General features: G+C 41.4%; 3 protein-coding genes across 4 annotated transcripts in view; 1 reads left to right on the plus strand and 2 right to left on the minus strand.

Moving 5' to 3' along the window:
* LOC138043158 (uncharacterized) overlaps window positions 1-469 on the plus strand; it is an 834-nt gene extending 365 nt beyond the window's left edge. The window contains exon 1 of the mRNA XM_068889297.1: window positions 1-469. This exon is cut by the window's left edge and continues 365 nt beyond it. Coding sequence (XP_068745398.1) covers window positions 1-469 — 469 coding nt within the window.
* An 875-nt stretch (window positions 470-1,344) lies between these two features.
* Window positions 1,345-18,300, minus strand: LOC138041043 (girdin-like). Of its 2 annotated transcripts, XM_068886820.1 has the most exons (6): window positions 18,188-18,300; window positions 17,602-17,847; window positions 15,846-16,031; window positions 13,184-13,333; window positions 3,632-3,897; window positions 1,345-2,357 (listed from the first exon to the last, which is right to left on the minus strand). In XM_068886820.1, exons 2-6 carry the CDS (start codon window positions 17,734-17,736, stop codon window positions 2,078-2,080), a joined length of 1,017 nt encoding a protein of 338 aa, XP_068742921.1. In that variant the 5' UTR covers window positions 17,737-17,847; window positions 18,188-18,300; the 3' UTR covers window positions 1,345-2,077. The 2 variants fall into 2 exon arrangements, with proteins under 2 accessions (XP_068742921.1, XP_068742920.1); XM_068886819.1 differs by lacking the exon at window positions 18,188-18,300 and having other exon boundaries at window positions 17,602-18,095.
* A 2,769-nt stretch (window positions 18,301-21,069) lies between these two features.
* Window positions 21,070-22,500, minus strand: part of LOC138041045 (zinc metalloproteinase nas-13-like) — a 12,057-nt gene continuing 10,626 nt past the window's right edge. Inside the window, exon 10 of the mRNA XM_068886821.1 lies at window positions 21,070-21,561. Coding sequence (XP_068742922.1) covers window positions 21,449-21,561 — 113 coding nt within the window. The 3' untranslated portion in view covers window positions 21,070-21,448. The remainder of the gene's footprint in view (window positions 21,562-22,500) is intronic.

Consider the following 22,500-nt stretch of genomic DNA (forward strand, 5'->3'; position numbering starts at 1 on the left):
CTGGCCGAAACAAGAGGTGGCAGAGCAACTTTCAGTTGATGACCCAGGGGTCAAGGGTACAAGTTTGGCTACTACAGTAAGCGTAAGTGATGCTACTGTTCGTGTTGATGAAGTGATTGAAAGATTTTCCCTGTGGCATACCCTGAAAAAGTTTGTCGCTTGGATTCTGACGTTCAAGAGCAACCTTCGCAAACCACGATCTGGAGCGAACAAGGAGCTTGAGAAGCGATCGAAAGGGCTCCCTATACAGCCATTATCTGTAACTGAGATGAGGGAAGCGGAGCGAGCGTTAATCCAGTACGTTCAGAGGAAACATTACGCGCAAGAGATTGAAAACCTGAAAGAGCTGAATAAGAGCTTCAGTGACGGATACCTACGCCAAGTGAAAGTGAAAACGAAGACCACCGTGTTGGAGCGTCCTATAGGCAAATGTGTTCATCTCGTGGCGGCTGAGGAGCGTGTTTATTGATTCCGTTTCAAGAGACCGTGTGAACCTAAGTATTCAAGTTGATATCTGGAAGCCAAGTAGTCATTACAAAGGGACTTTCTACGAACATTGTTGCTGGGTACTTGATTATGTCCCTGCTTCAAGAACTCAGTTTTCGCCCCTTTTTTTATTTCTTGATAGTTAGTTAAATGCTGACCCTTAATACTCGTCATGCATTTAACAGGGAGGGTAATGTAAGTTCGAGTTTAATAAGCGGTTTAGCTTGGGTCCTTAGTACCCAATTTCGCGCGGCTCGGAGACCATGTAAGAGTATGAAGGGGGTAGTTTCTAAAGAAACTGTGGTGCTGCGTCGGTGAGGAAGTAGTATACAAAAATTTGGTTTTATCAACGGAGTTGATATTGTAAATTGGCCACCGTACAGAGATTCTAAAGGCTGACGTTTCGAGCGTTAGCCCTGACGAAGGGCTAACGCTCGAAACGTCAGCTTTTAGAATCTCTGTACGGTGGCCAATTTACATTATCAACTCCGTTGATAAAACCAAATTCATGTAAGAGTATGCCCGCCATGTTGTTTTGTCATTTGGCGGACTTAACAGTTTTACCTGTAATCTGAAGAAGTTCAAGCGTGTTACGTAAGTCAGTTTTGAGAGAACCATTTGTGTGTTATTCGAAGCATTATACTAGCCATGTTTTTCCTTTTGTTTAGAAACCGTTAAAGGAATTGTTATGTGACAAGTTTGTGATATCCGACAACTGTAATGGGACCGCGGTAAAGTTATTGAGTCTGAAGCAGGATTGCGTGGAATCGTCTCAGAAGTGTATTGTAAACCGTTTAAGTCTGAATATTGTCGAGAAGTTAAGCCTTACGTGCGTGTAATATAGATATATCCTTTTAACGCTTTTGGAGATTGAACTTTATTCTGTCATATGCCAATTTAAGTGTCTAGTAGTTCTAGCACTGGAGCTCTAATTGGGGACACTGTAAACTGAAATAAACAACGCAAATCAAGTCGAATGTTGGTTTTTGAGGAGAGGGGAACCCGGAGTACCCGGAGAAAACCTCTCGATCGGTGCAGAGTAGAGAACCAACAAACTCATCCCACATATGACGCAGAGTCAGGGAATCGAACACGGGTGACATTGGTGGGAGGCGAGTGCTCTCACCACTGCGCCATCCCTGCACCCCACTCGCCTCCCACCAATGTGGCCCGGGTTCGATTCCCTGACTCTGCGTCATATGTGGGTTAAGTTTGATGGTTCTCTACTCTGCTGCGAGAGGTTTTTCTCCGGGTACTCCGGTTTTCCCCTCTCCACAAAAACCAACGTTTGATTTGATTTGATTTGAGTTAATTTTGTTTGTGTCCCCAATTAGTCCTCTTGTGCTAAATCCATTGACACTTCAATAAAGTTACAATACAATACAATGCATACTTAATTGACCGCTCCCCATTGGGGCTATTCAGTTAACGAAACGACGGAACAGAACAACAACAACTGTTAAGAATCCCAACTGGCCGGAGGCAAACCAGTTGGCTATTTACAAGTGCAGCTGAAAAGTTGAACCAGGGACTACCAGGAACAAATTCAACGAGTGGTCAGAGAGGTTCTCGAACCCGGGATCTCCGGATCTTAAGGCAAGCGCCCTAACCACTGGGCCACACTTACTTTTATTAAGAGCACTAACCAATTGGCCACACTTAATGTTATTATTATTAGTAGTACTACTACTGTTTTGCTTGATGTCTGGTTTTCCTGCACAAGTTGAGTCACTTGCGCTTTCATGTGTTCTTCACTGGTTTGAGATGCTTTCAAGGCCAACTCTTTATTCAGCAGCTGATTCTTCAACAGCAGGTATTCCTTCTTGTGTGTTTCACTCAGCTGCCGCTTGACAGATTGTGTCTCTTCTTGTCTGAATTGATAGAAATAAATAACACCATCGAGTTTGTCTGGTCGTAAGTAAGATATTTTACTCACAATTCAAAACATTGGTCATTTACCCAGTTTTATCCTAAAAGTACAGAAATGGGTTCATCAGTTGGGTTGAAATGGTTAATTGACCACTGTACAGAAATTTGAAAGCCGACATTTCGAGCGTTAGCCCTTCAAAGTGATGGCTTTGACGAAGGGCTATCGCTCGACCCCTTTGTCCTAAAAGCTGTTTTGAAAACTACTACGACCTTGCCCCGTTTCAAAGTTTCTTCTTAAACAAAGACCTCGAGAGCACCCTGCTGGCAGAGGTTTTATGTCGCTTTTCTTCTGCTTGTCTTTTTATGGCGGCCATTTCTCATGCTTTCCTTTTGTTACTACATAACTACAATTATCTTAAGTCTGACAGTGATTGACGTGGAGCAGCAGATGACGCAGTGGCGAGAGCACTCGCCTCCCACCAATGTGGCCAGTGTTCGATTCCCAGACTTCGATCATCCGGATAGAACTGCGGGTAAAGATATAAAATGCCAGGAGAGCTGTTGAGGAAAGTCTGAGCCTCACCCAATTTGCTTACAGGCAGGGGGGTGGCCGGAAGGGGGGGGTGGTAACTGTATGAACGCCTTAATATCTATTCAACATTATGTTTATAAATATTTGGACAATCAAGACTGATTGGTTTAAAAAGCTCGCCAATGAGCCAATGAGAAGGAAAACCAACACTAATCGTGATTTGCACGCGCGATTTTTTCCGCGCTTTGAGCAAGCTTGCAAGTTACACTGAATTGCTACGAATTTGGATTGGTTCATTGCGCTGTTTGCACCTGCTGTGATTGGTCGAACCGCTCTATATTCGTTTCCCGTTGACTATGATGTAGTTGCTATAGAAACGACTAACTTCTCTGTGACTCGCCAAATGATAACAAAATACCAAGAAATGCCAAGCACGAGAAAGGACGGGCGTTGGGCCAGTAACAGAGAAGTGGCAAGTTTAAAATCTGGAAAAATGTTGAAGTTACGACAGCCAAGTATGAGCCATAAACTGTAAGAAAAGGTTAAATGTAACAGTCACAATTACTTTTCGCAAGAACTGTTTTAATTATGTGTACCTAGAGACAAAAATTGGAAATTTTCAATTTTTCTGGCCCACTTCTAAATAAACTCTGTTCAGTTCTATTTTAAACTCCCAGATCCAAAGTTAATTGATTATTCATCAAAATGTAAACATAAATTTAAGACAAACGAAAATGAACTCACTGCTTTTTGCAATCTGCTCTACACTTCTCACATTCCACGACAAGATTTTGATTTTCCAGCTGGAGTTTTAGGAGTTGCTCCCTAAGACATTTCTCATTGGTCTGAACAGCTGCCATTGCTTCAGTCTTGGTATTTAAATCTTCTTTCAGCAGAAGGACTTCGTGTTCGTGAGTTTCACCCAACTGTTTCTTCAGTATCTTTATTTCCTCTTCGTGCCTTTGTTTCTCTTGTGTCAGAGCTTCCTCCTTCACGCACAGTTCTGCTAACTGGCGAAGCAGAAGAACACAGAAGGAAAAGACATTTATCAGGAATGTCGCCGCACATGTATTCGGCACAATTGTTTTTTTTAAAAAAGGCTTGGAGCCCCCACATTACCATTTTGTAAATGCATAGTTTAATTTATTGTGGAAAGCAAACGACCTGAGTGGAAATAGAAAAGTGGCCCGCGCGGGCGGGTGGCCAAAAAATAATTACGCATAGCAGTAACTGCGCAAATCGGTGAAGGGGAACACGCAATAACCAGCGTGTGGCCCTGACGATAAGTGTCTGTGTTAGAAGCTTTAAGAGGAAGGGACATTTGCTGCGGGCAAGCCTGACTAGGATGAAATGATACACAGTCGGCAGACAGATCAAACCGGGGGCGAAACTGGGAGATCCCGTTATAGGTAACTTCGCTACAACGGAGGAAGGCAAAGAAAACTAAGGTGAAAGCAGCCCATATTATAGTGAAGTCCCGCTCCCCTAACCAGGTACGAAGAATTGGTTGGATTGCTGCTAACACAAAGGGTGTGACAGGTTGGCGAAGAATACGAGACTTGCCCTGGCAACGAAGGATGCCCCGTAGCACCTTTTGCAAGAGACGTTTTTCCTGAAGAGGATCGCCGTGGCCACAGGAAATGTGAGAGATGTCTTCACTCCCCTCTGATACATTCTCCTCACTTCATATTAATATCCTCAGTCTACCAAAACACTTTGATGACTTATCAGAATTCCTTCTTACATTGAACAGGTCCTTCTATGTCATTGCTGTTTCTGAAACCTGGTTACACAGGTCTAATTCTGCTTTATTCCATTTTCCAGGCTATCATTTTATCTCTAGTCACAGAGAACATAAAGCGGGTTGTGGGGTTGGACTTTATATACAGTCTCACCTAGAATTCAAGCTTAGAGCTGATCTCCAGTCTTCTAATAATGCACTGTATGAATCAGTCCTTGTGGAAATTATACAACCGCGTGATAAGAATATCATTGTTGGCTGTTTCTACCGACCCCCTCATGTATTGGTTGCTGATTTTAACAACTCTCTTGAGGGCATCTTATCTACCATCAGCTTTGAGAATAAACTCTCTTATCTCATGGGTGATTTTAATATCAATATTCTTAACTCACAATCTCACCAACCTACTATAATGAGTTCATCAATCTTATGTTATCTTATAGTATGTATCCTCTGATTTCTAAGCCTACTCGCATAACTTCCTCAACCGCAACTCTGATTGATAATATTTTCACAAACAATCTTGAGCAAAGTATGACCAGTGGCATTCTCTACACTGATTTATCTGATCATCTCCCAATTTTCCAAGTCACTCATCTAAAATTAGATGTTGAACCACTATATGCCAGAAGCGATTGGCACGCCTTGTTAACCCTACAACAATTGCAGCATACAGGTGGAAACCATTTAGTGGTCTCAAGTCTGTAACTCTGACTCTACTAATGACTCCTATGATACATTCTCTAGCCTTCTTATGTCAGCATACCATAAGTCATTTCCACTTAAACCTTTCACCCTGAGTGCCCCCATCCTTCAAAACCCTGGTTTATTAAAGATCTCTTTGTATCCTGTAACAGGAAGAATTTTCTCTATAAACAATTCCAAATAAACCCTACTGTATCTAACAAATCTAGATATAACAAGTATCGAAATAAGTACAATTTCCTACTAAAAGTTGCCAGGAAAAAATATTTTCATGCAAAACTAATCGCTGTCGGCTCTGACCTGAGGAAGACTTGGTCAGTTATTAAGTAGATTATTGCTGAAAAGAAACCTGACCACCATTTCAGTAACATGAAAAACAGTTCAGATATTTGTTCAGACCCTTTACACATAGCAACCAAATTTAATAATTTCTTTGCTAATATAGGTCCATCTTTGGCCAGTAAAGTTCCCTCTACTCAATTTTCTCATAAAGATTTTCTTGTTGGTCACTATGCCAATTGTTTCTTTCTCAATCCTACTACTCCTTCTGAGGTTTCTTCTATTGTCCATTCTCTAAAAAATAGCAAATGTGAGGGTGTTGATGGTCTTTCTATGTCTCCCATCAAAGAAACAATCGATTTACTGGCTGCTCCTTTGTCTCATATCTGTAATCTGTCTTTAAAGCATGGTGTTTTTCCCGATAAACTTGGCCCTTCTCAAACTATCGACCTATTTCTATTCTCCCCTGTCTCTCTAAGGTTCTTGAGAATTTCTTTTACCTCAGGCTATCGGAATTCCTAACAAAGTTCAATATCCTTAATCATCACCAGTACGGTTTTAGACCTCATCACTCTACTGCTATGGCTATCTTAGAGCTTTCAATAATATTTATGAAGGTTTAGAAAACAATCAGTACACTATCGGAGTCTTCATAGATCTTAAGAAGGCTTTTGATACAGTCAACCATGAAATACTTCTGGATAAACTAAATTTTTATGGAATTAGAGGAATCCCGTTGGCCTGGCTTGCTAGCCATTTATCTCACAGACAACAGTGTGTCATGGTTCATGACCATGCATCTACATATAATACGGCTGTATGTGGGGATGTATGTGAGGTTCAGTCCTTTACTTTTTCTTTTATACATAAATGATCTTTTTCATGTCTCAAACCTCCTGTCAATCATTCTCTTTGCTGATGATACAAATTTCTTTTTTCGTCATAATGACTTGGCTACCTTAGCAACCATTCTTAATGTAGAGCTCGCTCGTGTTTCTTCTTGGTTTAATGCTAACAAACTCACTGTCCATCCTGACAAGTCTAAATTCATCATTTTTCACCCACGTCGTAAACAGATTAACCACTCAGTTATAAACATTTCTGTAAATAATTCCCCCATCACACGTGTGCATGCAGGAAGACAAATTTCTTGGAATTATCATTCATGAAAATCTATCCTGGAAACCGCATATCTCTGTTGTCTGTGATAAAGTCTCTACGATAATTGGAGTTTTGTGCAAGGCAAGGCGATACTTACCTTTAGATACTCTGAAAACTTTATATAATGCTCTTTTCGTGCATTACATCAATTATTGTACTCTAATTTGGGCTTCTACGTATGCTTCTTACCTTGAACCACTTTTTGTACTTCAAAAGAAAGCCATCCGTATAATTACTTTTTCTCTCCCACTCACACCTTCTAAACCCCTTTTCTCTAAGAATAATTTTCTTTCACTCCATTCTATCTTTAAATTCCATGTGGCCTGTTTTGTTTTCTCACATTTTAACAATATTCTACCTACTCCTATTTCCGCAATCCTTCACTTTAATCATGAATATCACGATTATTTGACTCGTTCACGTTTTAATCTGCACAAAACCAGCCACAAGTTTCAATTTGCTATCACCTGGCAAGCTCCTGTTATTTGGAATGACATTCCGTTAACAGTGCGCAACAGCCTCACATTAAGTAACTTTTAAACAAAGTTGAGACTGCATTTTCTGAATGTTTGAGTTAGTCTGTTGAAAAATTGGCTATGGAACTCATATCCCCTTAATTCTATAGTCTGATCAAGTCCCTTGGCACTAAATTGCATACTTTGTAGACAAGTAGTATGGCCTGTTTAGTGTTTAGTATTTAGTTTTAATTTTACAAACAATGTAGTTTTATTCTAGTCTCCTGTCCCCAATTTTGTACACTCTATAGGTCAGACAATTATACTATACTATACTTATGCAATTTATTTGATTATATTATCCTGTGTGTTTGTAAATTAAGTAGTCATATTTAGTTGTTTAAGTATTTTTTAGTTAAAGCCTTCATTTATTCATGCAAATTCTTCACATTATGTTTGCTGACCATACGCCATTTAAGCCTCCGGCTTTGGCTGCTCTCATGTATTTCTCAGAGTCTGATATGTAACAAAAAACAAAAAACAATAGTACATTACGAACCGCAGAAAAATACAATTTTATAGTACTATGCTTAACTGTTCCAGCGAGGTACGAGACAAAATAACTAAGCGTCCCCTCAGACGCTGTGAGTATGTCCCCGTCGTTTGACATAAGTCTATTCATAAGGCAAAATTGGAGGAAGCGTTTTTCTCCGGAGCTGTACGTACGGTTCGTAGTCCACGCTAGTCCCCACCTCGCGTAAGTTTAGACTTCATCCCTTAGAGGGTCATGAACGAAGGCGGGATGGGAGCCGCTGACCGGAAACGGGCGTCCTGAAAGCGTGAAAGGGCGTCAGCAATTTCGTTAGAAACCCCAGGGACGTGACGTGCTCGAACAAAGAAATTATGTTTCATGGATATTAGAATAAGGAACCTAAGAAGGTTCATGATGCGCGGAGCCTTTGAATGGCCCGAATTGATAATGCCCACAACGGATTCGTTATCGCACCAAAATTGAATACGTTTCCCTGTGAAATGTGGGAACCAGATTGCGCACGCCACCACTATGGGGAAAAGTTCCTGCCATTCGATGCTTATACCCCGAGCCCTGTTAAGCTGCATGCGAGGGGGGCCACCTACGCTGGAACCACTGCCCATTGAAATAGCCCCCAAATCAAAAGGAGCCAGAGGCGTCAGTGTACAGTTCTAGATCAGGAGAAGGGGTAACGGTGGTGTCTAAAAAAAAAAGAGCGCCCATTTCACCCGGCGAGGAAGGCTTTACACATTAAGAGATCTTTGAAAAATTCTTTGTTCAAGCGGATGTGGTGAAAACGGTTGGGTACTCCCCGAGTCAAGTTAATTATGCGCTGTAAAAACGTTCTCCCAGGTACCACCGACTTGCAAGCAAACTGTTAGGAACCGATAAGGGATTGAAGCTCCACCAGCCGCACGGAGCGGCGTGTGGTAAGGGAATGGAGTATGTCCCGGGTGCGTTGGAGTTTGTCCGCGGAAAGCCTGGCCTCCGTACGAGTGGTGTCTAGTTCAATACTCATGAACTCAAGTACTTGGGAGGGACCCAGAGTTTTGGATGCCACAACATGGGCATGGACAGACATGAAAAAACGGAGTAATGTACTAAAGCTAGCCAAGCATTGGAGGTGAGACGGCTTAGCTATGAAAAAATCGTCGAGGATATGAAGGACACGCTATAACCCGTAATTGTGTGTTAAAACCCATTCCAAGGCATCGGAAAGTTGGTTAAAGAGGAAAGGTGCTGAACCAAGCCCAAAAGGCAGGTAGAGGTCTTCGTAATACTGTCTTTGCCAGTAGATACCTAGCAGGTGCCAATCGTTCGGGTGAATGGGAATAAGACGAAAGGCCGATTTGAGATTGTTTCGTTGAGAAATTGTGTTCTTAATTACTTGATTAATATATAATCAGTTCATAAATGGAATACGTCATCATGACGACCTAATACTAATGAAAAATAATTTTTCGTTGGTTGTGAACCTGAGTAAGTCACTGGGTAAATATGAATCGTTTCTTGTTCACTCTATTTTCTGCATGTTTCATGATCGTGTAATTTTCTTATTAGGATTTGAACCGCACAACTTCCCCAGAATAAAAGGTTTGATAACAGTGAAACGATCGCAACCGAAGAAAACTTCGAATCCCATGCCTCGGTAAGCTTTAGGTGATTATCCCCAACCATTTCGCGCCCTTGATTCGCGTCTATTGATTTAAGGAGTTCATTTCTTTTCCTTGTGAATCTCGCTTTGGCTGTACGCCGTATGCTTTTGGCTTCGTCTGTCATCTCTGTGCTATCCGTTCCGGTTTCTAGAGTTACCGTTGGGATTCGAATGTTTCGTCGGTCGCGATCGTTTCACTATGAAAGGTAAACACGATTTGTACACGATGTTCTTAACCGACGAAGAACAAGAAGCCGCGGAAACATGGATCTTAGAGTTACAGGAACTGTTCGCATAAGCAACGGCAAACAGGATCAAGTATATGCAGAACGTAATTAGAGAAGAAGACAGAGCGCGCGAGGACACTATAGGTCAAGAATCAACAAAGATTCCAATGACCACTACCCCCAAACCTTTTTTTTGACAACCTCCACATCTATACCATTTATACTATAGCTACGATATGAACTAATACGCAAATTACTGCATTTTGTAGGCTGAAAATACAATTCATTTGACAAGGACCAAGTTGTAAGCGAAACTAAATCCTGCTGCAATTTCGAAAAACCAGCATCATTATTTATGATCCTATAACATTTAGAATCGTCAGCAAACATAGCCAGCGTCGCACTGTTAATTACATTTGGCATGTCATTTACAAATAATAGAAAGAGAATCGGTCCTAGAAGTGACCTTTGGGGTACACCTGATCCAACGTCAGTCCAATTACAGAAAGTTCCATTTATAACCACTCTTTGACGCCTTCCAGTTAGGTATAAGTAAAACCAGAAGAGTAGGGGGTCATCGATTCCAAACGTTTTTAGCTTCGACACGAGCTTTGCCAGGCACACAGAATCGAAAGCCTTGGCAAAGTCCAAGTAAATTATGTCTGATTCTAGCCCGCATGACCAATGTCATAGAATACTTCAATGAGCTGAGTAACGCAAGACTTTCCCTTTTGAAAACCATGTTGAAAAGGATACAAAATCTTCTTAACGTGAGGGACAAGGCGCGAGGCCACACACCACTCCTGAACTTTAGAGATAGCTGGAAGCAACGACACGGGGCGATAATTTTCGACAAACTCTCTTTTCCCTTTTTTAAAAATTGGAGGAACATTTGCTTTTTTCCTATCAAAAAATCGGAAATCAGATTGGGGGATACCCTTGATTTGTGAGGACCAGTGTAGCCGACATTTGTACCATATCGAAGGCAATTAATTAAAGTATGAACGAAAGTTCCCTCTCTAAAACATCTCCATTAATGGGGTAATTACGACAGGTGAACCGTGCTTGGCAAGAAGCTGAACTTTATCTCTTGCTGCGTTCGCCGAAACTGGTAGAGGTATGGTGGTGTTAAGTGGTCCTTGAGATGCTGTTAGGGCAGTTGACGATGAAGTGGGCAGCGGACCGGCAGCGGCGGCAGACGTGTGGGAACGGGCAAGTACTTGTAGAGCACCCAGAGGTCCGGTTAAATCGGAAGCAGACAGGTCCGTTTCGGGGCTGCTGTCTTGGCGGGTCCGCGCCAGGACAGTCGATCTGGCTGTGGTAGGGGCTGGAGCAAACAAGACAGTGCGGTTTGGCAAGTCCAGAGAAGGTAACGGTCCACAGTTCAAGGTCAACTTGATCCCAGCATAAAGTTAAGTCGTAAGCGGCTCTACGGCGAAACTGTTCATCGTCTGAAAGGGAGGTTAACCCCTTGAATTTAGTAGCCGCCCTGCTTATGATCTGCTGGTACTTAAGCAACTCAAGGGATCTTCGAGGATACGATGGAACGATAACCAGCATGTAGGCGGTATAGGCATCCAACCACTTATGAAAATTGTCAATGATAGGCTTGCGTTTGCGGGCGCGTTTGCGGACCACTGACAGTGGTGAGGCAGAACATGGGGCCGAGTCATCTAACCGGAGCTGGATTGGGGGAACCTGGGGCCGACTTAAGGAATCGTGGAGCAACAGAGTGAAGTCTATGTACTCACCACGCAGAATTCTGTCTTCCAAATTTCTGTCCAGAGGGCGATGGAGGCCCAGAGGAGTAGCTGCTCCTTGTCTGCGAGGTGCTGTAGTTGCCGTGGGCAAAGGGCTCGACGGGCAGGTACTAGAGGCTGTCGACGGACAAACGAACGGTGTCCTGTATCGGGAATTACGGTCGTTTCGCCTACCGTTTGTTCACCTACGTCCAGTATGTCAGTTCGCCGACGTCTTAAACTCCGTACTATGACAATCATTGTGTAAAACAGTTGATTCACCTACTTGATGTGCGGTGTCGGAGTCGCTAATTTCCCTTTCGCAAACAAGCGATGCAATTTTTGACGGTCGATGGCATTTTTAGTAACCAAGCCTTTTTCTTCGGTTAGCTTTCAATAAATTGTTAGGATTCGCTTTATTTAAATACTTCAAAATTGCCTAATTGAAGCAGATATTTCGGTACTGTAGAGGTTAAGTGCATTTGCTCTTAAGCCATTGAATCGAGTGCGACATCGTTCGATCAACTTTTTCCAAGCCATTTTTCTAAGCCATTTGGGCTTCGGACAATGCACCCGGTTGCTGGACGGGAGGCACGCTTTGTGGCGCTGACAACCCGAACTGACAAGGATCGACGTCGTCCTCATCCAGGCCATCCACAGAACCAACAGCCGATGAGTTGTCGCTCACGTCGTCGACTCCGTCGGCCCGCCCAGGAGTGTCGCGATCAGAAGGGAAGGTTTTTTTGACGTAGATTTCTTCACCCGACCAGGCGGTGGCTGCTTGGTTGGGAGAGGTTGTTCGACGGCTGCTGTCCAGCGGGAAATCAGTTCGGCTTCGCTGCCAGTTTTGGGCAGATTGAAGGCCTGAAGACGAAGGCGAAGAACTTCCGTCGACAGGGAAGTTTTGCCGACGACGGTGGCGAGGGCCAGTAGCTTTCGAACTGCCACGCGGACGAGCCATAATAAAATTCGTAAACAGTAAAGAAACTCCTTACAGTAAACTGAAGAGCTCAAAGAGTGATACTTTGGACTTTACTACGCTCAACGCGGTATGAATGGGGATAGTTGTTGCTTTTCGCCAGTCCAGGCGAAGGATATAACTGTAAACGAAGGATATAACTGTAAGCAATATTCTACATGTTCCAGCACTTGGCAAAATCCCTTTTTGACTTGTGGCTGTTTCTGCTTAAGTGGCCTCATACACCACAAGCCTTTTTAGAGACATCATCGCCAAGCCGGCCACTTCTGCTGGAGAGAACAGGGCAGCCACAACACCGGGGACTTTATCCCTTACTCTTCTCGAATAGTGCTTGTAGTCTTTAACGTCCCACAGGGAACTTATGAACATAGAAGATATTTGTGAGACGGGGCCTACGGTTTATAGTCCTTATCCGAGAAGACTTGAAAGTTTAACCATTTGCAGATGAAATTACAAAGGCAGCACTTTCTCCTCAGTTATTTTAAGATCCTGAGTGTTGATCCGGCCGGGGTTTGGACCCGCGGTTTGGACCCGGTTTGAACCCGCGACCTCCCGCATGACAGCCCGATGCTCAACCAACTGAGCCACCGGTGCACGGTATAATTTTAGTATATAAATGACGAATGAATAAATAAATAAATAACTAAATAAATAACTAAATAAATTAAAATGTAATGTTTTACACCAGAAAGTAACCATTTCCCAAGATAATGGAGTTTTTACTCAGAAAACCAACCAAAAGAAATACCCAGTTAAAAACATGCATTGTAATTTCATCTTTACGACTTTCACTAGGTACCGCACCATTAATTTTTTCTACTGACCTTCTCAGTGTAGGCCTTTTCCTTCTCAAGCAATGCGTTTTCTTTGTCTTGGATGTAATTATCTCTTTCTTGATACTTCCAGAGTTGTTTCTTTACTCTATGATACTTCTCCTTCAGATCTGCATCTCCAAGCACCTCTTCTTGGCTTGGCTATTGGCATCAACGACACATGAATTAATATGCCATGCATACTCTTCATCTCTTCATTTTAAATCATAAACAGTTAGCAACTATAAAATAATATACTTAATCTTTTCATCCCTAAACTGGCCCCCATTGAAGAGTAAGATCACATGATGTTAGACAGAGTAAAATCTATAAAAGTCACTGTAAGGGAATGTTCACCCAAACTTGTTGGGGGGGGGGGGGGGGGACTGATGAGAAATTATCTACTATCCGAAAAATTTGAAGGACCCCTACTTGCTGCATTGAACATTTTCAGGGCCTCCCTTTTAAAACGTAAAGTTTCTGTTACGAGCCTAGAAAGGCCCATCGGGCCGGTGCTTTTCTCCGGTTTCTGTAGCATGAAGCGACTAGAAGGATTTCTATTCCCCCCTGGATGGGATGCTAGTCCATTAATTTATACACCGGGGTGGAGAGAGGCACTGTGATAGTAAAGTGGCTTGCCCAAGGACACAACACAATATCCCCTGCCAGGACCCGAACCCGGACCACTCGATCGGGCGTCGAGCACTCTAACCATGAGGCCACCACGCCTCCCACTAGGGACCATTTTTAGTATCCCTAAACTTTGGGACACCCCCAGCCTACCTCATGGCCACAAACCAATACACGATGGTGGCTGCAGAAGTCAGAAGAATGCGTGAAACAAATTAACGCAAAAACACAAAAATTGCTTCCAAAGAGCATAACGATTTGCTAAGAAACGCAGTAAAAAGGCAATGTAAACAAAGAATTTTAGCTTAGAAAGCCAGCTGTCTCGCTGATACATGGCACAACCTGGCAGGCGTTCAAAAACAAAAAGATCCCAGGCCCGGGTCAAAGCTTTAAAAGCAGAATGACACTCTTCTACCACTGAAAAGCCTATCGGTTGAGACTACAATTAAATTGATGCAAATGTGTAATACCAAAAGGTCACATTCACATTACTGCATAGAAAATCAGCACCAAGAAACTAAAAATATATTCATCAAGACGAACTATTTTCTTGGAAAAAAATATCAAACAGCAATATGAAAGACCAAATCTTAAGTCTCATACATGTAGAACCAAAAAACCTTGCTAAATGAAATCTTACTGGAAGTTCCTAAAAGAGGTGACAAAGGAAAAGGAAACTAGACCACATACAGGGAAGTCATGTAGGCCTGTCAACCCCATTTTACACACTTCAGAATATTATATTTTGTTAATTGTGCTTACATTGGCTAATGACAATTTTTGTTTTCATCATTTAAGGTAACCCCCTTGAAAGTGTTTATATTTTTCAAACACCCCCATTTTTACCTCTATTTTTTTTGGAGAACCCCCCAATTTCTCATCAGTCCCCCCCCCCCCCCCCCCAAAAAAAAAAAGTTTTTTGATTGCTCCCTGGTGCAAGAAGTGAAAATACCATGTTTTTGCGGTACACGTTTATATTTCAGGGTTGATTATATTTTATTTTGTAGACATTATGTACATACTACCTCAATGGGCTCAATACTTAAACAGTTGCATTACATGTTAGCAAGTCATGGCTTCTGGCAAAAGATACCATGACCAGTAGTGCAGCTTTATACATGCATTCTTGAAGGAAACCAAGGGCAAATGAGGCCAAAAAATGCAGAGCACTTTTGTTTTGTATATTGTTTTGTCACAGGCAAAAATTCAACTACATGAACTTTGGAACAAAATTGAAAAACACCCTAAAAGCCACTCAGGATGTATTTGCCAGTATTCAGGACTTTGATTACCCATTAAAATTGAAGTGGATCCTTGTCATCAGATGTCAAACTCAACAGTGCAGGCAAAAAAATATTCATCATTACTGCCGTAGCAGCTTTGCTATGTTTCTAGCTGGGACATTCACATTAAAAATTTCAAGGAGCATTAAAAATAATTATTCCCTCAATTCTACTCTACTCTGCCCAGATCCCCATTTACGCGGTCGTGATCCATTTGGAACTCGACTTCAACGGGGCATAAAAATTCAAGGATTTGACCAATTCCAACAATTTTTTCGAAGAAATACTCACAAAAGCATGAAGATTTTTTTCAGCAAAAAAAAAATTTAGGGGTTAGGTGCACTTTAAGTAATATGGGATTTGACTATAAGCTTTTCTTTCACATTCTGCAATGTACTATCCACCCTCCCGCCCCTTTCAAAATCTCCTCTTCTTTATTTCCACTGATTCAAAAAAATGTTTTTGGATCTTAATTGTACTTCCCATATCTCTGGCAATTCCAACTTAGCATTACACATTCATAAAACCCTTTTCTTTGCGGCATCCCATGCAGAAGACCCCTTCAGACTCCCCCTGAAAATGTTCATTGATCTGGAAATGATGTTTTCAGGAAATGCACAATGGAGATAAATACAGTAGGTTATCCCAGTGACAGATCAATCTCAATAATCAAAACCATGCACATCCAATTGTAGTCAAGAATGCAACTAATATAGACAGATATCTCAGAATCATAGAAAGATTTAAAATTGTGTCCTAACCTTTGCTGCCTCAAGATGTGTTTGAAGTGCATCCAACTTTTTTTTGTAAGAGTCTCTCTCATGAGTCAAATTCAAGATTTCTTCATTGAGCTTTTTGATGTCTGCACCTTCCCGTTCACCATGTTGGGTTGTTTCACTTGAGGTATGATAAGCTTGTAACACTGTTCCTTCTGCCTTGAAGTAGTCCTGTTTTAGTAATCAAGGCAGCATTTCAATAATAATTTGTCCTTTGTAACAAAAAATTTTTAACATTTTTGCCACAAATGCTTGCTTTTTGTGTGCTACTGAAGATACCGGTATATTAAGTTAGCAAAACTACATTTACCCCAGTGCTCATCTGACCAACAAAAAAAGTGTATTCCTAATGTCATATCACAAACTGATCTGTAGCTGTGTTTTCAGAGACCTTTTTCTATGCAAATTAGTTTGTGATGTCATACAAAGAATCTATAAGACTCGTGCTGCATGTGTGTAACACATTTTAAGGAAAGGAAAGGAAAGGACCTTTATTTTAAGTTTCTAATCCTCTAGCGCTGGAGCACTAATTGGGGACACTGTAAACTGAAATCAACAAATTAATGCAAATCAAATCAAATCAAATGTTGGTTTGTGACCCGGAGAAAAACCTCTCGATGCAGAGTAGATAACCAACAAAGTCAACCCACATATGACGCCAAATCTGGGAATCAAACCCAGGTCACATTGGTGGGAGGCACCATAAAAGTCAACACTATGACAAAAAATGGTAAAATTTTACTTTATGGAAAGATTAATTATATATTCATTAATGTAAAATATTTGATTATGTGCCCTTTAAGAATATAGACTTTGTTCAACAATAACAATTGGCCCAAGACATGCATGATAAATAACAATTATTATTAATGACTAATATGTCATCTTGTGTCACTCTCCTGAAAATCTCCTAACCTACACTGTAATAGGCCATTTCCGAGCTCATGTCTGCCTCCTCTTCAAAGCGAGTCTACATGCGAAGTTTTTTTTATGAAAATTAGTTTTCATTCATATGTAAAGTAGAACTAATTACCATCACAAAAACTTCGCACTTAGACTCGCTTTGAAGGGGAGGCAGACATGAACTTGGAAATGGTCTATTATGTTCCCACCAATTGTCTTTGAATGTGATAACATCTACTTTGTTTGTTCTTGGCTGGCTACTTAGTGTTGATTAAAAGAAATGATACAGCATAATAATAATAATAATAATAATATATCAAATACAAGGTGTTACAAATGAACCCACTGGGAACTCGGAAAAATCCGAGTCCCAGATGGGATTCGAACCCGCGACCATCCGTGATCTAGTACGGATGCTCTAACCACTGAGCTACTGGAGACTCTAGGGTGAGCAAGGGTGAAATGTGGGTATTTGACTCCAGCTCGAGTCAAATACCCACATTTCACCCTTGCTCACCATGGAATCCGGAATCACAGGTCATTGTTTTACCAATACAAGCCCAATACAGAGAGTAAAAACTATAAAACATTCATAAAAGCTAACCTTAGGCCTAATTAGGCCTAAACAAACGTTTTTAGGCCTAAGGTTAGCCTTTATGAATGTTTTATAGTTTTTACTCTCTGTATTGGTAAAACAATAACCTGTGATTCCGGATTCCGGCTTTTAGCAGAACCCTATGTATGTATGGATCTTTTTCTTGAAGGCATTCTGTTTTTAAGAAGTAATAATTGTTAATAATCGCCTGCACACTTATGGTAATTCATTGTGTGATCTTACCTCAAGGACTTTATTGTTTTGAATCAGCACACCTTTAAGTTCCTCGTTCTCTTTAGTCAACCCTTGAACGCGTTGAATGAGATCCTCCTGGGAAACACTTCCGGCTTCCACTGGACTTTCATTATTAAGCTTCATCTCCTGCTTGTCTTCTGCATTCAATTGCGAGACTTTTTCATCCAAGGGCAAGATTTTTTCCACTACAACAAAGCTACAGGTTCCTTCACTTGAGTCGGAACTGTTCAAACTCTGTGAGGAAGAAAGACTGCTTGAAGGCAAAGATGCTGTTGCTGCCATAATTGTCGAAGTAACTTGTGATCGGTTTAATCGATGATGCAAAGAAAGCTTAAGTCGTCGCTCTGAACAGCTCAAATCAAAGCTTAATTCTCTATTTTCGAATTCCCCATAATACACTTTGTTTGCCCCCCAAATTTTACATAAACCACTGTTTTCAAATGCGCTTGGGAACACAAACCAGAAAGAGAAAGTAAATGTGAAAGTCCCGGATATTGCGGGGAATCCCCAAACCTTTTGAGCAACATCATTGAACGAATCACTCACTGAAAATAACTTGAAGCATGTCCCTGACCTTTTTGGATCATTTCCAAGATCCTTGTGGGCTTTTGAACTCTCCAGAACTCTGAGAACTCGAAGCTGATTTTCGGATTATGGATGCGTGCAAAATGGCCAAACCATGGGACGAAAGCAAATAGTAGCACAGAGAAGGAATGGGGCGAGCGACTGAGACTTCCTTTCCTCTGATCCGATTTATTTAAAAAAAATGACATTGACCTTTTAAACATTTATTTTGGTTTAATTTTCTTCTTATTATTATGTTTGAAATAACCCGTAAAACGGTGCATAAAGCAAACGAAACTACCGTAAATCCTCTATTAACGCCCCCCCCCCCCCCCACGGGGGAGCTTATTTATGTCAGACTACAATCCTAGACAAAGGTAGTTGGGAAGGTTATATAAATGAACCTCACCAGAGCTGTATTTCAACCCGCTTCTGTTAAGGCGCAAAAAAACACTTTCTCTATCTGTTATAAAGCCCCCCTCCCCCCTATTCAATGTTGGAAGATAACACTACAATTTCCTACGAAAAGCATTTAGTTTTGCACAACATTGAATCAGGGGGGTGGGGAGAGAAGCAAAGAAGACGTCAAAAGTGGTAACCTTCCCAACAGTGTAGCCTGCGTGGCCGGCGTAATCGGGGAAGGGGAAGGGGAGCGAGGGGGGTTGGGGAGAGGGGAGAGGGAACGCCTGCCACAAGAACCCCATTCGTTTCAATTCTGCGTTCGCTGGCAAACGCAAATTTCTGATTGGCTAATTTTTGACAGTATGGCGGGCGAGGAGGATGTATTATCCAAGGCTTTGGCAGATTTGAACTTGGTTTCGGGCAGCGAATTTCGATTGAAACAAGAGCAAGAAAGCTTGACAGCTTGAAATCAGGGTATCCGGTATAAAATAAAGCAGTTATCATGATATTTATTTGATCGACTCTCTTACAAAACTTAAGCCTGGCCAAACTATCGAACAAAATTGGATCCCACATGCAACATTTTTGGATGTGAATGTTGAGGTAGTGGCAAAACACTATCCAACATTGTGTGACGAATTCAAGTTCAAGTTGGCGCTAAATTTGAAAATATGGCGTAGCGTTTATGCTACTGGAGCTGTTTGAGGACGGAAAGGACGTATTCATGATCAAACCAGGAAAAACCAAAGAATGTTTAAGAGGACGAGTAGAAAAGGGTATGTTCTCAGCAAGATACATGATTATGAGCTCGGATCAATTTGCAGGAATTTTTAATGCTATTGAATCAGACATCTCAGAGCGACAATAATTAAGGAGCCTAAGAGTGTCCCACAAACATGGCCTTGCTTCCTACTCGCTGATCAAGCTTTCTCGCTGTTCATCAACAACCACGACGTCCCATTGGTCCTTGTCCGCTATCTCTGTTGCAAATGATGCTAGAAGCTTAGGCTTGAAAATAAGATAGTGATTCGTGATTGGCTAGCGGCGCGAACGTGACTCGATTCAGGACACAACTTTGTTGAAAGAGCGGCAAAACACTGCAACATTGTTGCGTCGAGCAGAATTATTGGTTGTAATGTTTGATCAAAAGCAAACTCTATCCAACATTTGATCGAACAAAAAATGTTGGACGAACATCTTCCAACATGGGCGGCCAAACGGTCGAACAATGTTAGATCGAGCAAAGTTGGAGCCTTCAATCCAACTTTGTTCAATAGTTTGGCCAGGGCTTTACAATATCCAGTTAAATGGAATATCATTGGAATCGCTTGGCTTTCTAGTTTCTAATGATACCAATGTCAATGGAATGGAACGAAAGAAAAGCTTTGAAATAATTTTTGAAAGGAGGAGACATTTAACGGGGCGGTAGTGCGAATTCTGTTACAAAGGCTGTGCCGCTTTCAAAAATTCTTCATCATGTTTGACAGATTGAGTCTCTTTGAAATCTTACAATATGCAGTTAAATGAAATATCATTGAAAACGCTTGGCTTTCTAGTTTCTGGTGATACCAATTTCAATGGAATTGAACGAACGAAAAGCAGTAATTTAGCGAAACGCATTACCAGTGACAAAAAAAGAAGTAAGCAGACTAGAATTACGGTTCCTTACTTCGTGTTTTGGACGAGAGCAATGACTGTCTGATATGACAAGGTATTTAAAACATTTTTATTCACTTGCGGGAACCAAATCCAGCACGTGAGTCCACCATACCAGATCCGTCCTCATGAAGTGTTGAAGTAATACTGTAGTGGTTAATTGATACAGTCTATCATTTATTAATTTGCTTATGAAGAATAAGGTGGGAAGGGAGAGACGGGGGCTTAAAAGAGAAGGGCAGTTTAATAACTTTCTTCCTCTGAAAAGGGGAGAGGGCGCAGAATAGGGGATTTACGGCAGTCAACACACATGAATTGAGAGTGCAGTGCAATCGCACTGTTATTGGTTCAAGTCGTGCTTGACTCTCGATTTTTTGTTTTTCATACATCGTCACGACTTCTTAGGTTGTGCCATTAACTGAGGTGATATTTCGGTGTGAAAAATCATATTTCCATTTTTACGTAGCCGTAGAATTGGTTAGTGAGTCTCGCCTCAGTCTGAAGTTTGTTTGGGTATCCAATCGGAAATGCGGGATACAGTAATTATCAGTCACACGTGCCCCTCAACGACATTTTTTTCATATTTCGAAGGTAAAATTTAGGTGGACGTCAATCAAATGTTTCCATGACAATAGTCCTGTTCTCTTGGCGGCAGGTGAATTCGTCATGCAAATACTTGATTGACGTCCACCTAAATTTTTACTTTCGAAATATGAAAAAATGTCGTTGAGGGGCGTGTGTGACTGATAACCCCTGTAATAGCAGCAGTGATTTGGGAAATTGAGAAGGGGACCGTTACCAAAACTGAGACATCAAAAAACCAAGATGGTCAAGATGGTCTTTCATTTTCCATAAAATGCAAAATTTGTAAAAAATCCTCTTTCCAAAAACTTCAAGGTTAGAAAAAAATGTAATTTACAAGCTCATCATATCTTAAGTTTACAGTGGCAGTTTGCAACTAAATTATTCATTGTTTTGGAACATCAAGCGATCACGATATAGCCTAATAATATATTGCTTGTATGTCAACAACGCATATAAAATCTTTGACTACACTGAAACTTCAAACTTTAACTACTACATCATTTAGAAAAAATGGATATAAATACAAAATGATCGAACCGGAGATCTGTATCACCACAGACATCCTCGCTTTCATCATCATCATCATCAAACATCATCGTCTTTCAATGCTCGTGTTAAACAAAAACGTTTAACACCTCCCACAGCTCTGCTTGCAGTATTGGTCCATAAAATCTTTGTACAACCCACAGTAGCGCAATTTCGCCCATGACCCACAATCCTTGTGTTTGTTTTTGCACACAGCTAGGAGGAAATAGGCACAGAAAACACAAATCAAAATTAAACAATAAATTTGAAATTCTCTCTCTTCGCGAGAAGAATGGCGACTAGTTTCGATCATCGCGCGGCTACGTTGTTTCCAAATACCTCACACGCGCACATTGATCCAACCATCTACGTAAACTACGCAAAATCAAAGACGAAAAGCTGCTAAACACAATAGGGCAGGATACGCCGGGGCGGGGTGGGGTGGGGGGGGGAAGTACTTCCTATTAATGGGCTAATGGGGATGTGTCGGTAGATGGGGTCGCATCAGTTTTCACGACTGGATTGACTATATATTATGCGGTTGCATTTTCAACAGAGTTACTAGAATGGGGTCGCAAACTGTCGGGATTTTGGGGGTAAGAAAATTCTGGCTAGTGAGATTTAAAAATGGAAAGATTCGCGGTAAAAAAAGTTGTTACAGAAGGAACTGTAGCGCTGTTAATATTTACTAGTGGCCTTACATTCCGCGTTTTGAAATTACAATTAAAAGGCTTTATGTAAGGTTTATACATAAACAGAAAGTGACTAAGTAAGTTGGGGTCGCTAAAATTACATTTAGCCAAAAGTGACTAGAATGGGGTCTGTAATTGGCCATAAAATAGATTATAAAGGGCAGGGGTTCTGAGAGGCCAGCGGCACGTACCCCCTCCCCCCTCGGGAGGATACGACAGCATAAGCCTTAGCCAAGATTTTCTTCGGCCAAGTCTTAATCTCGTACCCAGATCTCTGACAGAGTGAGGTCTGGGTACGAGTTATAACCAGTTTAGCAAAGTTTAAGCCCCAAACTTCTGTTCTGTTTTAACTTAATCGGTCCTTTTCCCCCTGAGATGAGTCTTGAAGATTCCACTCTGTCTAACGCCAGACGATTTTACTCGTTTGGGTGTGAATGGGTTTACAAAATGTGGGTCCACTCAA

Source organism: Montipora capricornis, chromosome 3 (genome assembly GCF_036669925.1).
Source record: "Montipora capricornis isolate CH-2021 chromosome 3, ASM3666992v2, whole genome shotgun sequence".
Taxonomy (NCBI): Eukaryota; Metazoa; Cnidaria; class Anthozoa; order Scleractinia; family Acroporidae; genus Montipora; species Montipora capricornis.

What these genes read in the sequence shown, in the direction of transcription:
- LOC138041043 (XM_068886819.1), bottom strand. Translation starts at nt 17,895, where the DNA reads ATGGCAGCAACAGCATCTTTGCCTTCAAGCAGTCTTTCTTCCTCACAG. An exon ending in CACATCTTGAGGCAGCAAAG is followed by an intron (nt 13,334 to 15,845) that starts GTTAGGACACAA and finishes TGATGCCAATAG; the next exon opens with CCAAGCCAAGAAGAGGTGCT. An exon ending in AAAAGGCCTACACTGAGAAG is followed by an intron (nt 3,898 to 13,183) that starts GTCAGTAGAAAA and finishes CTGCTTCGCCAG; the next exon opens with TTAGCAGAACTGTGCGTGAA.